The sequence below is a fragment of the Dysidea avara genome, chromosome 1 (assembly GCF_963678975.1).
Source record: "Dysidea avara chromosome 1, odDysAvar1.4, whole genome shotgun sequence".
Lineage (NCBI taxonomy): Eukaryota > Metazoa > Porifera > Demospongiae > Dictyoceratida > Dysideidae > Dysidea > Dysidea avara.
In genome coordinates this window covers 12,426,758-12,445,459 of record NC_089272.1, presented here as the reverse complement: position 1 = coordinate 12,445,459, position 18,702 = coordinate 12,426,758, and the positions used below count along the sequence as shown (strand labels likewise).

Below are 18,702 nucleotides of genomic sequence, written 5' to 3'. Positions count from 1 at the left end.
AAACAAGTCATCCTGTAGATAGATCAGCTAGAAGAAGTCACTTTGTAGAGAGTTCAGCTACAAAGAAACCACCATGTAAAAGAGTTCAGCTGCAAACAAATCACCTGTAGAGAATTCAACTACAAACAAATCACCCTGTAGAAAGATCAGCTACAAACAAGTCACCCTGTAGAGAGATCAGCTAGAAACAAGTCATCCTGTAGAGAGTTCAGCTAGAAGAAGTTACATTGTACAGAGTTCAGCAACAAAGAAACTACCATGTAGAGAGTTCAGCTGCAAATAAATCGCCCTGTAGAAAGATCAGCTAGAAGAAGTTACCTTGTAGAGAGTTCAGCTACAAACAAATCACCCTGTAGAGAGTTCAGCTACAAAGAAACTACCATATAGAGAGTTCAGCTGCAAACAAATTGCCCTGTAGAGAATTCAGCTACAAACAAATCACCCTGTAGAAAAGTAGATCAGCTAGAAGAAGTTACCTTGTAGAGAGTTCAGCTACAAACAAATCACCCTGTAGAGAGTTCAGCTACAAACAAGTCACCATGTAGAGAGTTCAGCTAGAAGAAGTTACATCGTAGAGAGTTCAGCTACAAAGAAACTACCATGTAGAGAGTTCAGCTGCAAACAAATCGCCCTGTAGAGAATTCAGCTACAAACATATCACCCTGTAGAAAGATCAGCTAGAAGAAGTTACCTTGTAGAGAGTTCAGCCACAAACAAATCACCCTGTAGAGAGTTCAGCTACAAACAAGTCACCCTGTAGAGAGATCAGCTAGAAACAAGTCATCCTGTAGAGAGTTCAGCTAGAAGAAGTTACATTGTAGAGAGTTCAGCTACAAAGAAACTACCATGTAGAGAGTTCAGCTGCAAGCAAATCGCCCTGTAGAGAATTCAGCTACAAACAAATCACCCTGTAGAAAGATCAGCTAGAAGAAGTTACCTTGTAGAGAGTTCAGCTACAAACAAATCACCCTGTAGAGAGTTCAGCTACAAAGAAACTACCATATAGAGAGTTCAGCTGCAAACAAATTGCCCTGTAGAGAATTCAGCTACAAACAAATTACCCTGTAGAAAGGTCAGCTAGAAGAAGTTACCTTGTAGAGAGTTCAGCTACAAACAAATCACCCAGTAGAGAGTTCAGCTACAAACAAGTCACCCTGTATAGAGATCAGCTAGAAACAAGTCATCCTGTAGAGAGTTCAGCTAGAAGAAGTTGCATTGTAGGGAGTTCAGCTACAAAGAAACTACCATGTAGAGAGTTCAGCTGCAAACAAATTGCCCTGTAGAGAATTCAGCTACAAAGAAATCACCCTGTAGAAAGGTCAGCTAGAAGAAGTTACCTTGTAGAGAGTTCAGCTACAAACAAATCACCCTGTATAGAGTTCAGCTACAAACAAGTCACCCTGTATAGAGATAAGCTAGAAACAAGTCATCCTGTAGAGAGTTCAGCTAGAAGAAGTTACCTTGTAGAGAGTTCAGCTACAAACAAATTAACCTTGTAGAGAGTTCAGCTACAAACAAGTCACCCTGTAGAGAGATCAGCTAGAAACAAGTCATCCTGTAGAGAGTTCAGCTAGAAGAAGTTACATTGTAGAGAGTTCAGCTACAAAGAAACTACCATGTAGAGAATACAGCTACAAACAAATCACCCTGTAGAAAGGTCAGCTAGAAGAAGTTACCTTGTAGAGAGTTCAGCTACAAACAAATCACCCTGTAGAGAGTTCAGCTAGAAACAAGTCACCCTGTAGAGAGATCAGCTAGAAACAAGCCATCCGTAGAGAGTTCAGCTAGAAGAAGTTACATTGTAGAGAGTTCAGCTACAAACAAGTCACCATGTAGAGAGTTCAGCTAGAAGAAGTTACCTTGTAGAGAGTTCAGCTACAAACAAATCACCCTGTAGAGAGTTCAGCTACAAACAAGTCACCCTGTAGAGAGATCAGCTAGAAACAAGTCATCCTGTAGAGAGTTCGGCTAGAAGAAGTTACCTTGTAGAGAGTTCAGCTACAAACAAATCACCCTGTAGAGAGTTCAGCTAGAAACAAGTCACCCTGTAGGGAGATCAACTAGAAACAAGCCACCCGTAGAGAGTTCAGCTAGAAGAAGTTACATTGTAGAGAGTTCGGCTACAAAGAAGCTACCATGTAGAGAGTTCAGCTGCAAACAAATCGCCCTGTAGAGAATTCAGCTACAAACAAATCACCCTGTAGAAAGGTCAGCTAGAAGAAGTTACCTTGTAGAGAGTTCAGCTGCAAACAAATCGCCCTGTAGAGAATTCAGCTACAAACAAATTACCCTGTAAAAAGATCAGCTAGAAGAAGTTACCTTGTAGAGAGTTCAGCTACAAACAAATCACCCTGTAGAGAGTTCAGCTAGAAACAAGTCACCCTGTAGAGAGATCAACTAGAAACAAGCCACCCGTAGAGAGTTCAGCTAGAATAAGTTACATTGTAGAGAGTTCGGCTACAAAGAAACTACCATGTAGAGAGTTCAGCTGCAAACAAATTGCCCTGTAGAGAATTCAGCTACAAACAAATCACCCTGTAGAAAGATCAGCTAGAAGAAGTTACCTTGTAGAGAGTTCAGCTACAAACAAATCACCCTGTAGAGAATTCAGCTACAAACAAGTCACCCTGTAGAGAGATCAGCTAGAAACAAGTCATCCTGTAGAGAGTTCAGCTAGAAGAAGTTACATTGTAGAGAGTTCAGCAGTTTAGCTGCAAACAAATCGCCCTGTAGAAAATTCAGTTACAAACAAATCACCCTGTAGAAAGATCAGCTAGAAGAAGTTACCTTGTAGAGAGTTCAGCTACAAACAAATCACCTTGTAGAGAGTTCAGCTACAAACAAGTCACCCTGTAGAGAGATCAGCTAGAAACAAGCCACCCGTAGAGAGTTTAGCTAGAAGAAGTTACATTGTAGAGAGTTTAGCAGTTTAGCTGCAAACAAATCGCCCTGTAGAGAATTCAGCTACAAACAAATCACCCTGTAGAAAGATCAGCTAGAAGAAGTTACCTTGTAGAGAGTTCAGCTACAAACAAATCACCCTGTAGAGAGTTCAGCTACAAACAAGTCATCCGGTAGAGGGATCAGCTAGAAGGATCACCTTGCAGAGTGGTCAGCTACAAAGAAATCACCCTGCTTCATCTTTTCTTCTTCCTGTAGTAAAGAAAAAAATGACAGGTTAAAAAGCCCTAAAGCCGGCCATAGGCCGGCTTTGGGGTATACAAATGCAAAAAGAAGTGAAATCTAATCCAAAACAGCCAAGCTGTAAAAAAAGAGTGCGGCCCTGAGAAAGGCTATGGTGAAAAAAGATGTGAAATCCAAGGTGGCGGCCAAGAAATGGCTGTGATGGTAGGTTAATGGTAAAAATTTTAATAACAACAATTCAGTGAATTTGGTGCCGCTTGGTCTTGGCACAAAATTCACTTGAATTGTCGTTATTAAAATTTTTACCATTAACCTACCATCACAGCCATTTCTTGGCCGCCACCTTGGATTTCACATCTTTTTTCACCATAGCCTTTCTCAGGGCCGCACTCTTTTTTTACAGCTTGGCTGTTTTGGATTAGATAAAACCTACAGTAGTGATACTAGCAGTTCCGTAAAACATGTCATTAAATGGACTTTTCTGCCTAGACTACATTATATAGGCAATAAAATATGTCAAAAGCACTAAATTTCCTCTACCGTCGTGTAGGCATTAAATAGTGCTACAAGTACTAAATCTCCATTACATTAGTGTAGGCATTATGTAATGTGATTATGCCAAAATTTTCTGGGAACACAGTAGCAGCTAACAGAATGCCCATGTTAATCTTTTAGTTTGACCACAAAGAGCACTGTGACCTTACACACATTACGATTTTTGCAGGCATCATAGAAATGAAACAAGGTCTACACCTGGAGCTATACCAAGAGTTCATAGCCCATAAAGTATAATGGAACCATGACTATCAAACAGGTTATTACTTCGTGATTAATGTCTGGATAGAATAACATAGATATCAGTAATAATTACTGTTCATTTAACTGTACATGAAATCGTAATTTTAAATGAGTATGTGACAATGTGTCTGTTTTCACCAGTTATATTCAATGGTTGTTGTACAAGGAAAATGTAGTAAGGACCCAAGATAACTTCATCTCGTTCTTGAAAGAAGTGAAACAAACGTGTGCCACACCTTTGGGAATAAGCTAGGTAATGTCAAAACTCTATCATTAGCCATTTTGCTTTAACGCTATCATGTTTTCACTTACTGTAGTTTAGTGACCAAATACAGCAACCATTAACAATAGCACACAGTAAATGAACAGTTTGTGTAACTCTATGTAATCATTAATCACAGGGTAATATGCCATTAACACTCTTGGTTACTATTGTATACTCTTGGTATAAGGACCTATTTTATTGTTTTAATGTGATTTAACACCATGCACTACTCCAGCGCTTGTTACAGTACTTTTTATTGATTTGCTATGGTCCCTACTCTAGTTGAAAATTCCAATTTTTTGTGTACTTGTAAAGTTAGGTAGGCGCAAACAAAAGTTTATAAACGTGTGTTATCAGCAAAAATAGTGGTTGCTTAAGGACGAGGTGTACATCAGGGATTTCCGGGGGGATTTCAGCTCAAAGACACCTGTGTAGCTATTAGAACAAACACATAACACACACACATTAGTTTATACATACTCTGAAAGTGTGGATAGTAGTTCATAGAATAACATCTTATAGTTTCTGATGTCCTGCATAGACAGAGATAGTTCCATGTGAAAATCAACAAATACCTGTGTAGAGAGAAACAATACAGCATAGCAAGAATAAAATAACTGCATAGCTAGTTAGCACTGAGCATACAATGATCAGCTTCCTACCCATCTAAAATGTACGTGGCGCAGCATGATCGTAGTTTCCATTCCACTACTTTGTACTAAATGTTGTAGTACGATGTCAAACTACGATACTTTTTACTGCTGCTATGGTTAAACTTCAACTACATTTGTGGTATGGTGCGTGGGTATGTCAAAGGCTATCACCAGTGTTGCGAATCAGTTGTAAACCAGTTTACAACTGATTGTAACATGACTATGTACCTCCTTTTGGCCACACAGTCTGACCACTAAGTAGTTCATTGACTTCAAACAAAACCAAACACCAAACCCACACAGGAAGTCACAATACAAGGCTAATATATCAAGGACTGACAAGGAGGTAAATCATTCTGGAATGAATAAACACCCAACAGTGCACTCGTCTGAATGAATGGGGAAGCAGTACAAATGCTGGGCTGTATTGGTACCTGTATACCACCCGCACATTTACCAATAAATTAAGCTAACCAAGGCTATTATAGTGCTGCACCACTGAACAATCAATATCAGACACTTCAGCTACACCCATCTAAATGATCCGAAGCAGACAAGCAGTACAATGACTGGAGTAATTGGCATCAATAATGGCACCTAGTTCTTGTACATGACAAACACGCTACCAATGAATAAACTAACTATTTTTATACTGTAAATTTAGACTTGCACAAATGTGTCAGATTTGGTCACAAATATTATAGTATACAAAACTTTGTCAATCACTTTAATAGAGTGTGCGCCTGTTGACAAAATAGTCTAATAAAACGGTCGTTTTGGCATTTGGATAATCTACTGTCCACTGTATCTGTAGTGTGAGCCTTTTATAATAGGCATAGTACATGTGTAACTACTGTATAGATAGCTACTGTGTCTATACAGTATTAGTTGTATACAGTATGGTATGAATAATTATACAATACATGTTTTACTATCTATAGAGTGGGCAGAACATACTACATATTGCAGTAATATACAACAGTTTTGAAGTTGCCAAGTGGATTATAAACCAAAATGTTGTTCCTGTGGATAGTACTGATAATGTGAGTGTAACAGTGTTTGTGGTAGTGACTGTATATATGTATGTGTGTATGTAGTAACATTTTTTTGTTAATTTGCAAGTGATGTTTAAAAGTTGCTATGCCTGTGGATTTTTTTCTCCTTTCTCCAACTTTTCAAACACACCTTACGTAGCTAAAGTCTTTGGGCAGGCTGTAGGACCAGAAGCCCTACAGACCTTCAGCACTTGTGCTGTAAAGCATTAATAAATAAACTAGTGTCCATTTGGTTCTACTTGGGGTACTTAGAGATAATGAGTTACTCTCTAGAATTCCTATGGATATAATTACATGAAAATAACAAGGAGAAAACTTCCTGACCACCTGGTAGACTCCTGTAAGCATTCGAGCGTAAATCGGATGGCTGCAGGTTCGAGGCTACCTAGGTTCAGTCATGGATTTTTTCTCCTTTCTCCAACTTTAAAAACACACCTTATGTAGCTAAAGTCTTTGGGCAGGCTGTAGGACCAGGAGCCCTACAGACCTTCAGCACTTGTGCTGTAAAGCATTAATAAATTTAAAAAAAATTAATTGTGGTTTGATTACTATGTAATGTACAATTATTTATTTTATTTATTATAATTTACTGGACAGACAGATAGTGTCTGATGCATTCAGGGGACGATTCCAAAAGAATACATCACAATCATACATATTACATCTACAGTGATATTTGCTATAAAATAGTTGTCAATCAAGAGTCGAGTTAATTATTGCTTGCAGCTTGGATTTGAACAAGGGTAGAGTTACTTTCAATTAAGCCACAAGGTAAATCATTTCAAACTCGTATTGTTCTTGGGGGAAAAAGCTATAATTTTGTAATAATCACAATGAGTAATAGGTATAATGAAATGTAGAGTGTGGTACTAATGGGTAGATTGTTGGGTTCTGGTGAAGTAAGGTGGTAGCTGTACTGCTATAAGATGGTAATTATTAGATTTGTAAACATGTGTAGTCTTGATATGTGTCTACAAGTGGTTAAAGTGTGCCATGGTAGCAATTCCAGCATAGAAGTAACAGAGCTTGACCAGTTATAATTCGACATTGTCCATCTTGCAGCTTTTGTCTGTTCCTTTTTGAATTCATTAATGTCTTTCGGTAAATGTGGATCCCACACTGTAGAATAGTATTCTAGAATAGGACGAACCATGGAACTGGCTTTGGTGAATTGAGAGCATTGTATAGGTTTCTTCTATGGTTATTTGATGTGAGGAGAGAAGGAATTTTACTGTCAAGAATTACTCCTAGAAACAAATGTCCAAAAAACAGTTTGTAATAGTTGATTCTTAATTAAGTTAATATGCTGGTTGTAATTGTGATAGTGCATTGATGTACTGGAATGAACCTTTGCTAACAAAGTTCACAATGTCTCATCCTTCCAATGTTATCACAGATGTGCAGAATGTCCATTGATGTCTGAAGATTACGATCTGGAATAGAACCTGCAGAATTGATACTAGCAGTTCCATAAAACATGTCATTAAATAGAATTTTCTACCTAGACTACATTATATGAAGTTTATAACCAGTTAAACTAAGTTAATTTAGCGACTGTTTACAATGGGTTTTTTTCTTTGATGGTGTGATACTGACCTGATGGTAGTGGGCTAGGTGTGAGTCACTTTAAGTGTAGCGAGCACAGTTTATATCACCAACATTCGTGAGCAAGGATTGAAAAGGTGGCAATAACTATAAATGGGGATCATTAACTGGAGAATAATTGTTGCGCATGTGTCGGATAAAAGGCACGTAGAAAAATGTCAAAAGGCATGGCAAGGCTGTTTATGAGTGTACGCTGCTAGCCTATGATAATACCACAACGCGAGAGAACTTAAAAATGCACTGAATTAGACTGGGAGCTCATGACCCACCTGGCGATACCAGCACTCAGTGAATGGCGGAAACTGATGAGGAGGCATTTTACAACAACACTGAACACCACGGCAGTGGACCAGGCTGCGGAAACAGTATCAGGTCCAGCAGAAATAACGGTAAAGGCGATGGTAGATGAAGGCAATGGACAGAACGGGTTGCAGCAGCAACACCAAGTGAGAACCATCAATGAACGACGTCATTCCCATGCTGGTCAGAGAATTCAAGGTAAGGTGGTGCAGGGGTTGGTCCCGTGCTGATTCCAGGTATGTTTACACATTGAAATTGTTCTTTGATGTATTGTAGGTAACTTAGACGTCTCCTTTAGGTACCTAAGGTCCCAGTAATCATCTACTCTCCTTGGTCTGTGGGCCCACTAGTTCCGTGGGTGGCACTGTGATAGTCCACCATGGGATACATGCACCTTCGTAGTGCCTTCTTAATGTTAGAATGTTACCATGTGGTTTGGTATTTCGGAGAGTATTACTATGGTATTTGCATCTAACGGTACAATGTACTCAAGCCTAGATTCAGTTCACAGTGTGCAACTGGTAATCTGCCAAAAGAACTGGAATGACAACAGTATACAAGAAAAAAGCCATATCAGAAAAATTCAGAGCCACAATGTATACACTTAACATACCTTTACTTCCAGCTATCTCATCTATAGCATATCTTGGAGGAGTTTTTGCTCATTTGATGATTTCCCACAGATCTCTCTTCAGTGAACTTTTTGGATATGCTATACCTGTGAATCATCATACAGTCACATACTGAAACAGTGACAGTATATGCATACTGCCTTACATTTCTTATCTAATCACTCTTTCAGCTGTGCTTTTTGCCACTTTTGCTTTAGTTGCTCCTCCAAATAGCGACTGCAGTTAATACAGTAATGTTTACAGTTGACAAATGTAACACCTACCTGTGGTAACTACCATTGTCTAGTACAATTAGACAATTGGCTGGTAATGCTGGAAGTAACCTTTCTTGAAGCCATCTTTCAAAATTCTCTGCATTCATTTCTTGATGGTAATCTGCTGCAGATCCTTTCTCGGCTTTGAAAACCCAATCACAACCTGAAAGAACAACTGCGTTTACTGGATACTTGACATCATAGAAAATTACAGGGAATCCATCCATCTTTACCACCAGCATGTAAGATAATAAGATGCTCTCCTTTATCTGATGGCTTGCTATGTATAAATTAGGTTAAACAAGAAGAATTTTGAAAGCTATTTAACGAACCTGACTCCTTCTTCAGTCCCCCCATTAGTCTTATCAGCCTCTACCCAGGCTCTGGACTTTCCATCATGCACATTGACCCAAGCCTCATCCAAGTATATCACTGGTTTTCCTTCAGTTCTGTTGCGCCTCATTCGTCTCAAATATTTATGACGCTGGTGGACTATGCGGGGCTGCTCATAGTACTGTATAGCAGGAAATTTTCGAAAGGTTAAATTTTCGAAAAAGACTGCTTGATTGGAAATTTGAAAAAATATTTTCGAAACAATGTCTCTTTACCGCGCCGCACCGTGCCGCACCGTAGATAATTAATTCACGGAGGAAGCTAACTGTGGTTGCGTTGATTACATACATAGCTGCTTTAATTTTTCAGTACAGCTAGATAAACGTTCAATCTGGCTTTGATAGAATCTCGTATAGCTATCCTTGGGTCTTCCTTTGTAGGTTGAACCATGTTGTTTGGTGGACTTTGCCTCAGTGGCCTGCGGATCAAGCCATAGCTAAGTACATGGCGTTTTTCAGCCCATATAGATGTTTGTTGGTAATTATAGTCTTTCCTAGTAATTTCTGGTCTCTTGAGCTCTTATAGGCTTCAAGACTCGTGGTGTCATTCGTGCTTGCTCATATGCGCACGCGTGTGGTAGCTGTAGCTACATGGCAAGCTACTTGTGTGTGGCCCAGTGCCTAGCTATAAGACATTAGGCCTATAACTAACTGATATTAGCAGAACCTATGCATGCGTGCACTCACAACAATCATTTATATATACCTAGCTATACCTTCTTTGATTTTCACTTCAAAGCCGGGATGTACTATTTTTGAAAAAATTATTTCGAAAACACATTGTTATTTTCGAAAATTTAACCTTTCGAAAATTTCCCGCTATACGGTATACCCTGCATGTATGTGTAGTAAAATTAAAACACACAAACTGGTGCAATGCTAACCTCTTGTCATTAATGGTTTTATGCTTGAATCCCATATCCTTTAATACCCTCCTGAGTGATGTTCTCCCCCCGGAGAAAACACCATCATTCCGAAGTTTTTACTGTAAATGGAGTAACAAAGTCAAAGGCTCGAGCGTTCAAAATTCACCCACCAAAATCTTCGACAGTGATAGATTTTCTTTCTTGTCATACAACGAATATATCTTTCGTCTGTCTTTTTCTTGGCATAGAAAACCCACCTTTCTTGCTGTACTCCATCCTCGCTCTTACAATAGATGACTCTGAAATCCGTACGTGGCGAAATGAATACCAAACCAAGCTGCAAAGAAAATATTTTATACCAGTGGCCTTCGAGATTCTCTGCTTCACATTGATGGAAACTTTAGACTTCTTTGCTTCTTGCTCAAAGTACAGTAGTCCCATAGCTTCATAAGTAGAACCTTTGTTTGGCTATTTAATCTCTTTTCAAGAGGGTTTCACTCTGCACTCACTGACGCTACACTGGACGCCATATTTTCGACAGTTAAGTGCATGCCTGTTACATGAGCTTATGAATAAATGCGTCATGAACATCATGTTTAAAGCCTTTGATCTTGTATGACTTCTTAATCAACAGCCCAGGATTCAGCTCAATGTGAAAGTACTATATATAGACAATAACACCCCTGGTGCAAGTTCCGAAGTACACAACTTATTGATGGAAGGTGAAAATGATGATGATAATGTCCCTGGAACAAATTCAGAAGTACAAGCCTCAGTGATGGAGGGTGAGAATGATGTGAATTTTAGTGCTGACATCTCTGTAGCTAGTTTAGAAATACAGAACATACTGATGGAGGGTGAAAGTAATGCTGACCCAGGTAACAACAATCCTGGAACGATTTCAGAAGTACAGAATGAGGGTGAAAATACCTACAACAATGGAGCACCACAGACAAGTGTGAGTGTCATTGAATCAGTAATTGTTAATGGTGTGACAATCAGTGACTCAGATACTGACAGTACACTGTCAACAAGTGAAACCAACTCTATTGATAGTAGCTCGGAATTTTCTCCCACCCCTTTGAAAAAGGTTCGTACTGCAGCCGGTCTAATTGAACTTGGCAATAGTATGTTTTTATGCCAAACTACACAACTGCAACAGTTTATTGACCAAATAAATGCAACTACAGAATGCTACATACCAGAGTGCGCTTGAAAACTTATCCCTATAAATGTAAATTTTTTAGGACTTGTAGTGATTACATGTAAGTGTAGTGGTTGTGCTGAACGAATGATTGGTTTAACAAGTTCTGTTAAAGTTGCATTTTCTCATCTCCTGGCTTGCAGTTTGGCTGTACAAGTTAATTTTATAGCCAGTGGTTCAATGCATTCACAGTATAATAAAGTTTTGAAGCAAGATGGCAGCAGTTACTACCAAAATCTTTTATGAAACAATTAAACAGTTGCATCCCATTGTGAATACCATGGTAACTGAGATGTGTGAAATGGCTAAAAGTGAAATAAAAGCACTTGATCCATCAATGGTTGACAGTTGGCAGCGGGTAATCACGACTTCAGATGGAGCATGGTTGACAAGGGCTAAATACAGTCAAAACTGTACATTCACTATAAGAAACTATGTCAACAATTCTTTGCTTTATTTTGTACACTTGTGCATGCAAGGAAAAGGACAGGATCAACTGTATCGTGGTTCAGAAGAGCATGCAGCTGACATTGCTTTTGGTCATGCTAAAGAAGAAGGTATAATGATAGAAGTGCAGTGGCAGGATGGAGACTTATCAAAAGCTTTTAGGATGCATTACACTGATACATAAAAATCTAGAGTAATGCTGTGTGGTGGTCATGTTGCACACGCTCACACTAAACATCTCAGGGAAAATGCAAGCAAAAATCTTTCTATGAAACAATTAATGCCAGATGCACTAAAAGAAAAATTTCTTGAAGTTACAACAGTAAAATATCACTGTCCAAAGCGACATAAAAAGAAATGTGGCTGTCTTTCCAAGTCTTTACTGTGTGGCACTCGAATTGACTTTTTTTATTGTCTATTGCAAGCAGAAACTGATTCACAGTTTTTTTTGCGGCTCATCTTGCTTTAGGGAAGTATCATTCCCATGACATTCATACTTGGAAAGGGGCAGTTGTGATTGGGGGGCAGTTGTGATTGGGGGGCAGTTGTGATTCTCATGGTATGAAGGCTTGCTGTTGTGGTAATTGCAAAGGTGACACTATAGAGTGTGAGGGTAAGGATTACCACTCAAAGAACCCTCTGACATGTCCATTTCATGCGCTTGCTTGTGAGGTTGAGTGTTCTAACCATGCATCACAGGCCCCACAAATTATTTATACCGAAATGGGGCGATGCTATTCAAACTACCCAGAGGCCAGTCACAATGTTCTAGTAAGGTATCGGTTAAAGGACAAATACCTCCACAACATTCACTACATACTAAGCACCAACATGGGCTTAATGCAAGCCAACATGACCTGGCTAAACAAGAAATATGGGATGTCTTATCATTGGTTGCTGGAATTATTCTGCCAATTACAATTGCATTTGTTTGATGGAATGGCAGCAGCATTACAGAGTGGGAATAAAGTCCATGCAAACAACCTTGAAAAGAAGCAAACATAACAGTCTAAAGAGAACTTTACTAGCTGGAAGAAAACCCATGTTCAAGAGCAAGAAGAAAGGAAGCAGTGGATTCGCAGACAAAGGATTCAGCACACTTATGACTCAGATGAAGAAGAAGATGATGACAATGACTTGGGTGACAGCAGTCACAATGAACAAGATACTACCTCTTCAAGAACACAGGGGAAATGTAAGTGTGGATCAGTAAAATGAAAGGTCAAGTTACAGTCAACGATTTCGAGGATTTAGTGGACAGTTCCTACTGTGAGTTCGTCTATCTGATCCACACGTATACATTATCTCTTCTTCAGAGGCTGTAGCTGTAATCTCATCTTCAAAAACAACTTATTGCTTTTTCTTCTTCAATTGGCAATCACGATGGCTAGTTATTCTGAACCAAACCTGACCTTTGAATTGTTTTCCTTTCCTAGGACTATGATCTTCAGATTTTTTGTGCTTGTGTATGATTTTGATTTTTCTTTGTACACATTTTTGATTTCATGTAACCCTAGAGGATTTTGTGCCAGTTTTTGAGCTAGTGTTCTAGTTTATGGATCATGAGTTTAAAATTTGTGAGGAGTTTGGCTGTCCTTCGACAGGAAGGGAGTTATTGCAAAAATTACCAATCAAATGTACAAAACTATAATTGGTGTCACGAAGACAAGCCGAAAGTTCACTGTAACAACTGTGATTATTATTGTCAGGACCAAAGAATTGTACAGAGACACAACTTTTATAGGGTACATCACGTGAGCTTAATTATATTACATCATTACAATTATAATTAGCTGATAATCAAATAGTTAAGTCCAGCTTAGTGCAGAACCTTGATGACACTCCCAGGGGGCATAAAATAGTACGGTGCAATAATCATCCTCAAATGAATCATAAATGGCCTTGCGAGTTTCTATTGATGCCTTTCTTGGTCTTTTCTCTTCACAGCTTCTATGTTTAGTATTACCATCTTCAAATTCAATCTGTTCCTTTGCAAGAGTTCCTGACGAATTCCTTTTTGTACAACATTGCAACACAGGCTTATCAGATACTGGTGTTTCCAAGGGAAATAGATGACTAATCGCTCGAGAAATTATTCACTACCCAGGTAGTAGTATTTCAGCAGATCTAACTCTAGAATCACTGCTAGGTATTAAACACAAAATCCTCCCAAGTTTCCAAGTACTCCTAGGTAAATTATTCTCTTTCACAACAACAATACTTCCTTCATTAGGCTCCATAAGACTCTGTGACTTAGGATGTTTGTGTTCAAGAGGAAGTTTTTCTCTAAGACTTACTAAGTATTCCTCTTTCCACACCTTCCAAAATAAATCAACTTGTTTTTGTCTTTTTTTCCAAATTTCTATTAACTTTGTAGCAGAGTCTTTGCTAGATTGAAAATCTTCATCACAATGATAGTCAGTATCACTGGAATTGCAGAGTCCAAGCTTTCTATTGGTTGCTAAAAAAATGTCCAGGGGTCAATGTAAAGCCAGAGTCTAGATCTTTGTAGACATATGTAAGAGGCCTAGAGTTGAGAACCGCTTCTATCTCTATCAAAAGAGTTGCTAATTGCTCCAAAGAAAAGTGCTTTCTGCCTATTGATTTCCTCATGCATCTCTTCACTAGACCAACCAATCTTTCATAGAAACCACCCTGCCAAGGGGCAAAGGCAATCGTGTACTTCCATTTAATACCTTCTGCTGAAATATAGCTCATCACTTCTTTGTCCTTAAAAACTTTCCTCCATTCTCTGTCCACAACTGTACGTACAAGCTCAAATTGAGGAGCATTATCTGAAATGATAACATCTGGTTTGCCTCTACGAGAGACAAATCTTCTTAGGCAATTGTAAACTGGCTGGCTGACAAATCTAATGTCCATTCCAAGTGTATCACTCTTATCGAGAGACATGTAAAAAGGCAGATCCAAGTCTTTTTCAAATCAGATTCATACTTCACATTGATAGGTCCCAAATAATCCAAACCCACAAATTGGAAAGGATCAGTCCAAACCCACAAATTGGAAAGGATCAGATCTGGAAACTCGTTCCCTAGGCCAAGGCGGCATAGATGGGAGTCGAAATGATGGCCCTTCTAGTCTTTGACACAATAAACATTGAAACAATACTCTTTTGATTTTCTCCCTTCCTTGTGGAATCCAGTACTCTTCTCTTATTTGGGCCAGTGCATGGGCAACACTAGCATGGATTAGTCTACAATGTACTTCAGTAATCAATAAGCCAGTAAGGTGTTCTCTTCTAGGAGAAGTATCTTAGGATGTTTTGTACTCTCAGTTAGAGTGGTATTTAAGAATCTTCCGTAACATCTCAGTATACCTAAGTCATCAATCTTCAGTCCAAGTTGCTGTTTCAAACAATGAGACTTATTCTCCTCAATAGCAGAAAACACATCATGAAACCTATTCTGTTGAATACAATAGATCCACAATAACATAGCCAACTTGATATCATTTGCACATATGAACTGTCCATCAGACAATGAATTAAATATCTCAAGCAACGAAACATGTGTCTTTCCAATAATCCCTCTCCTTGATTCTGATAGTACATCCCATAGTCGCTTCTTCACAAACTTTAAACAGTAACAAGTCACTCTGAGAAGTTTTCATAAAGTGGAATATTTTGTTTTATCAAGTCCACATACAGACAATCTCTCATCCTGTTTACCATGAGTTACGACATTAGAACACTCATATAATACCCTTCCAGTCTTAGTTTCTGCTTCCACATCTTGTAGTACTGGTTGTGGAGGTTGCCACTTAGGCCAAGAATTACTTCAATCTCAAGTGCTGTTAATCCCCGAGTTGGAAAATCGGCTAGATTTTCACCTGATGGTACATAATAAAATAAATCACCTTGCCTTTGAATTTCCTTTACATGGTTATCCACGAACAATGGTAGTGGTTTGCCAGTTCGAAGCCAGTACAAAACACCAGTAGAGTCTGTCCAGATTGTTCATTTTAAAGAGGGGATCTTCAGTTCCCTAGTGAAAAAATTAGCAGCACGAACTCCGATAGTCACTGCCAATAACTCTAAACATGGAAGAGTAATTTCCTTCTTAGGCTTTTTGCTGTTTTCTTTATCAATCAATACCAATCTCAGTTTTGAAAACACTAAATTAACTGTAACATTATACTCAGCACGAAGATAAATCACTGTGGCATATGCCCTTTTAGAAGCATCACAAAACACGACAAGTTCGTAGTTACAAGTATCACTCACATGACCAATAAAACAAGGTACCTTCAGTTGTGAGATTAGCTTCAACTTCTTCAAGACACTGTTCTATCTTTTGTGTAGTATCTCAGGTAATGGCTCATCCCATGTCAGTCCCTCTTTCCACAATTCTTGGATAAATAGCTTGCCATAGAACAACACAGGAGTAACCAAACCTAAAGGATCGAAAATTTTACCAATAGCTTTCAACACTTTCCTTTTAGTAGGTGATACATCTTCATCAGAAAGAGTGATACCTTGAATTTGTAAAAGGTCATCTGTACAATTCCACACTACCCCAAAGGCCTTCACAACACATCCTTCTGATCTCTCAGCAGTTGGTAACAAATTCAAAAACTCAGTAGAATTAGACACCCACTCTCTTAAATTCATACATGCGTTTTGAAAAATTTCTTTAGACTCCACATAAATTTTGTAGGCTTGTTCAACTGACGTAGCTCCCAGCATCACATTGTCAACATATATATTATCACCAATAGACTGAGCAACTGGAGTTCTAAACTGTTTCAAATGAAACTTAACTGTTCCGGTTAACAAAAATGGGCTACAGATGAACCCAAACGGAACACGGCAAAATCTGTACGCATCATATTCTGACACTCTTACATCACCAACATCTTTAAACCATAAGAACCTTGTCACGTCTCTGTCTGGTTCCTGAATTCCCACTTGCAAAAGGCCTTCTCGATATCCGCAAGTACTGCTATGGGATGAAGTAGTAGTCAAAATAAAATTCCACAAAGATCTGGTAGGAGTACTGGTCCACGATACAAACACTCATTAAGGCTTTTAGCTCCATTCTTGGACTTCACTGATGCATCATACACCACTCGTATCTTCGTTATACTTTTAGTAGGTGTCAAAATTGGGTGTTGAGGCAGATAATGTTTAAAATTTCTTTCTTATCTTCAACTGCTCTTTCCACCACTCCTTGTTTTATCTGACTTTGAATAACTTCATTGTACCTCATTAAAAGATCTTTATCCCTTTCAAAACGTTTTGCTAAAGACCTCATAGCAACATCAAAATTTTCTGGAAGATCGGGATACTCACACTTCCAAGGCCAAGTAACATAGTATCTTCCATTCTCACAATAAATTGACTGGTTAAACTGTTCCAAGGCTCTATCATCATTGGTAATGTCCAACGACTATACAATACCAATTGTTTCCAAGTTCCAGAGATCCTCAACATTAGGATTCCCAGTAACTGGGCTATCAGCAGATGACAACAACTTCATTGCTGGTACAACACAGTTAACTTGTGTCATAACAAGATATGATGATACAGGTATCCCCTTCTGACAGTTTGTGGGATCCAGGTAACTTCCAGTTAAAATATAACCAATCTTAGATGATATAAGGAACAGTCCTGATGGTAACACTATCTTCTCCATACTAACAACTGACCAAAAATAATCCAAACCTATCAATAGATCCACAGCATATGGTTCTGAGTTTCCTACAGTAGGAATAGAATCAGCAAATCTATCAGTTGAAATGGACCCCAGAAAATCCATGTCTGCAGGTTGTAGAGGCCCTCTTTGAATTGGTCCTGTTATTTGTTCAATGACATTGGCGTGAAAATGCATACAACATTTGTCCTTTGTTATTACATTAAACTCAACAACATATGTACTCACATCCTGTGGCTTCCTAGCAGCAAAGTTTGAAACTGATAATGACTCCTTGTACTGTGGGGTTAACTGTAATTGTTTTGCTAACTTTTCAGTCATAAAGAAGCGATGGCTGGCACTATCAAGAAGTACCTTGACTAAGATAGTCTTCCTTTTATCACTTGACTGCACTGGGACTATAGCAGTCTGAAGTAAAACCCGCTCACCAGAACTGACCAATGTCTGGGTTTGAACACTTGTGGAGTTTAAGACTTCCACTTTCTCTGCTTCATTATTGTCTAGTTGAGTAGGTGTTACAACTACATTTTCACTCTTCGGTTGAGGTTGAGCCAAATTTCCAAACCTCTGCGGGCAAATAGCCCGATTGTGATGTCTCCTCTTCCAACAGTAATAACATCCACTCTTCTGAACAAATGAACAATCTCTAAACACATGGCCAGTCTACAAACAAAGAAAACATCGTCCTTGACTGAGCAATAATTGCTTACAATCAGACAACTCTCTATATTGATCACACTCATCATTAAAATGCTCACCTTGACAAAATGCACAAGGATTATACACAATTTACCTCTCCTTTGAACATTAGCTGCAAAGGTTTCCACAGAAGCTGAGGATGGTTTTGTATCCCTGTTATGATCATTCGGGTATCGATTATACCTCTGATAACCTTGACGACTTTCACCATCCCTTACTCCAGTTACATATCGTTTAATGTTAGCAAAGTGTCTCTTAGCATTCTCTTGTGTTTCCACATAATGACTTAGAAACTTTTGCAACAGTTCCATTGTCCACACTTGGCCAAATGTTTTGGTATCCTCTAACCTCAAAATAACATCAAGAGGAAACTTACTAAGGATCTGATGAATCAATATCTTCTGGCCATTAACATTCTCTCCCTGTGATTCCAATTGCCGAAGAACCCTCTCAATATTTTCATATGTTCTCTTAATATCATTAAATCTCTGTGATGCTGTTGATAAATGCTGAAGCTTAGAATAAAGCATCTCAATAATAGAATCCTGTCTTCCAAGCTTCTGCTTCAATAGGGTAACAGGCACATCACTGAACGCAATTCCCGAAATAGCTGTAAAGGCTGCTCCATGAAAGGCTCCCTTCAAATAACCAAATTTCATCACTTTGGAAATATTTTGTTTGTCCACAGACGATTCAGACGATTTGAAAACATCCTA

The 18,702-nt window shown here is 38.7% G+C and overlaps 3 protein-coding genes across 3 annotated transcripts in view; 1 reads left to right on the top strand and 2 right to left on the bottom strand.

The window, feature by feature from the left end:
* LOC136256562 (uncharacterized) overlaps positions 1-18,702 on the top strand; it is a 396,868-nt gene that overhangs the window by 145,367 nt on the left and 232,799 nt on the right. The window contains exon 10 of the mRNA XM_066049542.1: positions 5,802-5,903. The gene's annotated coding sequence lies outside the window, so the exon portion shown is untranslated. The remainder of the gene's footprint in view (positions 1-5,801; positions 5,904-18,702) is intronic.
* LOC136258258 (uncharacterized) lies at positions 8,611-9,169 on the bottom strand. Its single transcript, XM_066051612.1, has 4 exons — positions 9,039-9,169; positions 8,919-8,986; positions 8,716-8,869; positions 8,611-8,668 (listed from the first exon to the last, which is right to left on the bottom strand). Exons 1-4 carry the CDS (start codon positions 9,167-9,169, stop codon positions 8,611-8,613), a joined length of 411 nt encoding a protein of 136 aa, XP_065907684.1.
* On the bottom strand, positions 15,922-18,645 carry LOC136258175 (uncharacterized). The gene is made up of 4 exons (XM_066051530.1): positions 18,046-18,645; positions 17,066-17,950; positions 16,839-17,023; positions 15,922-16,576 (listed from the first exon to the last, which is right to left on the bottom strand). Exons 1-4 carry the CDS (start codon positions 18,643-18,645, stop codon positions 15,922-15,924), a joined length of 2,325 nt encoding a protein of 774 aa, XP_065907602.1.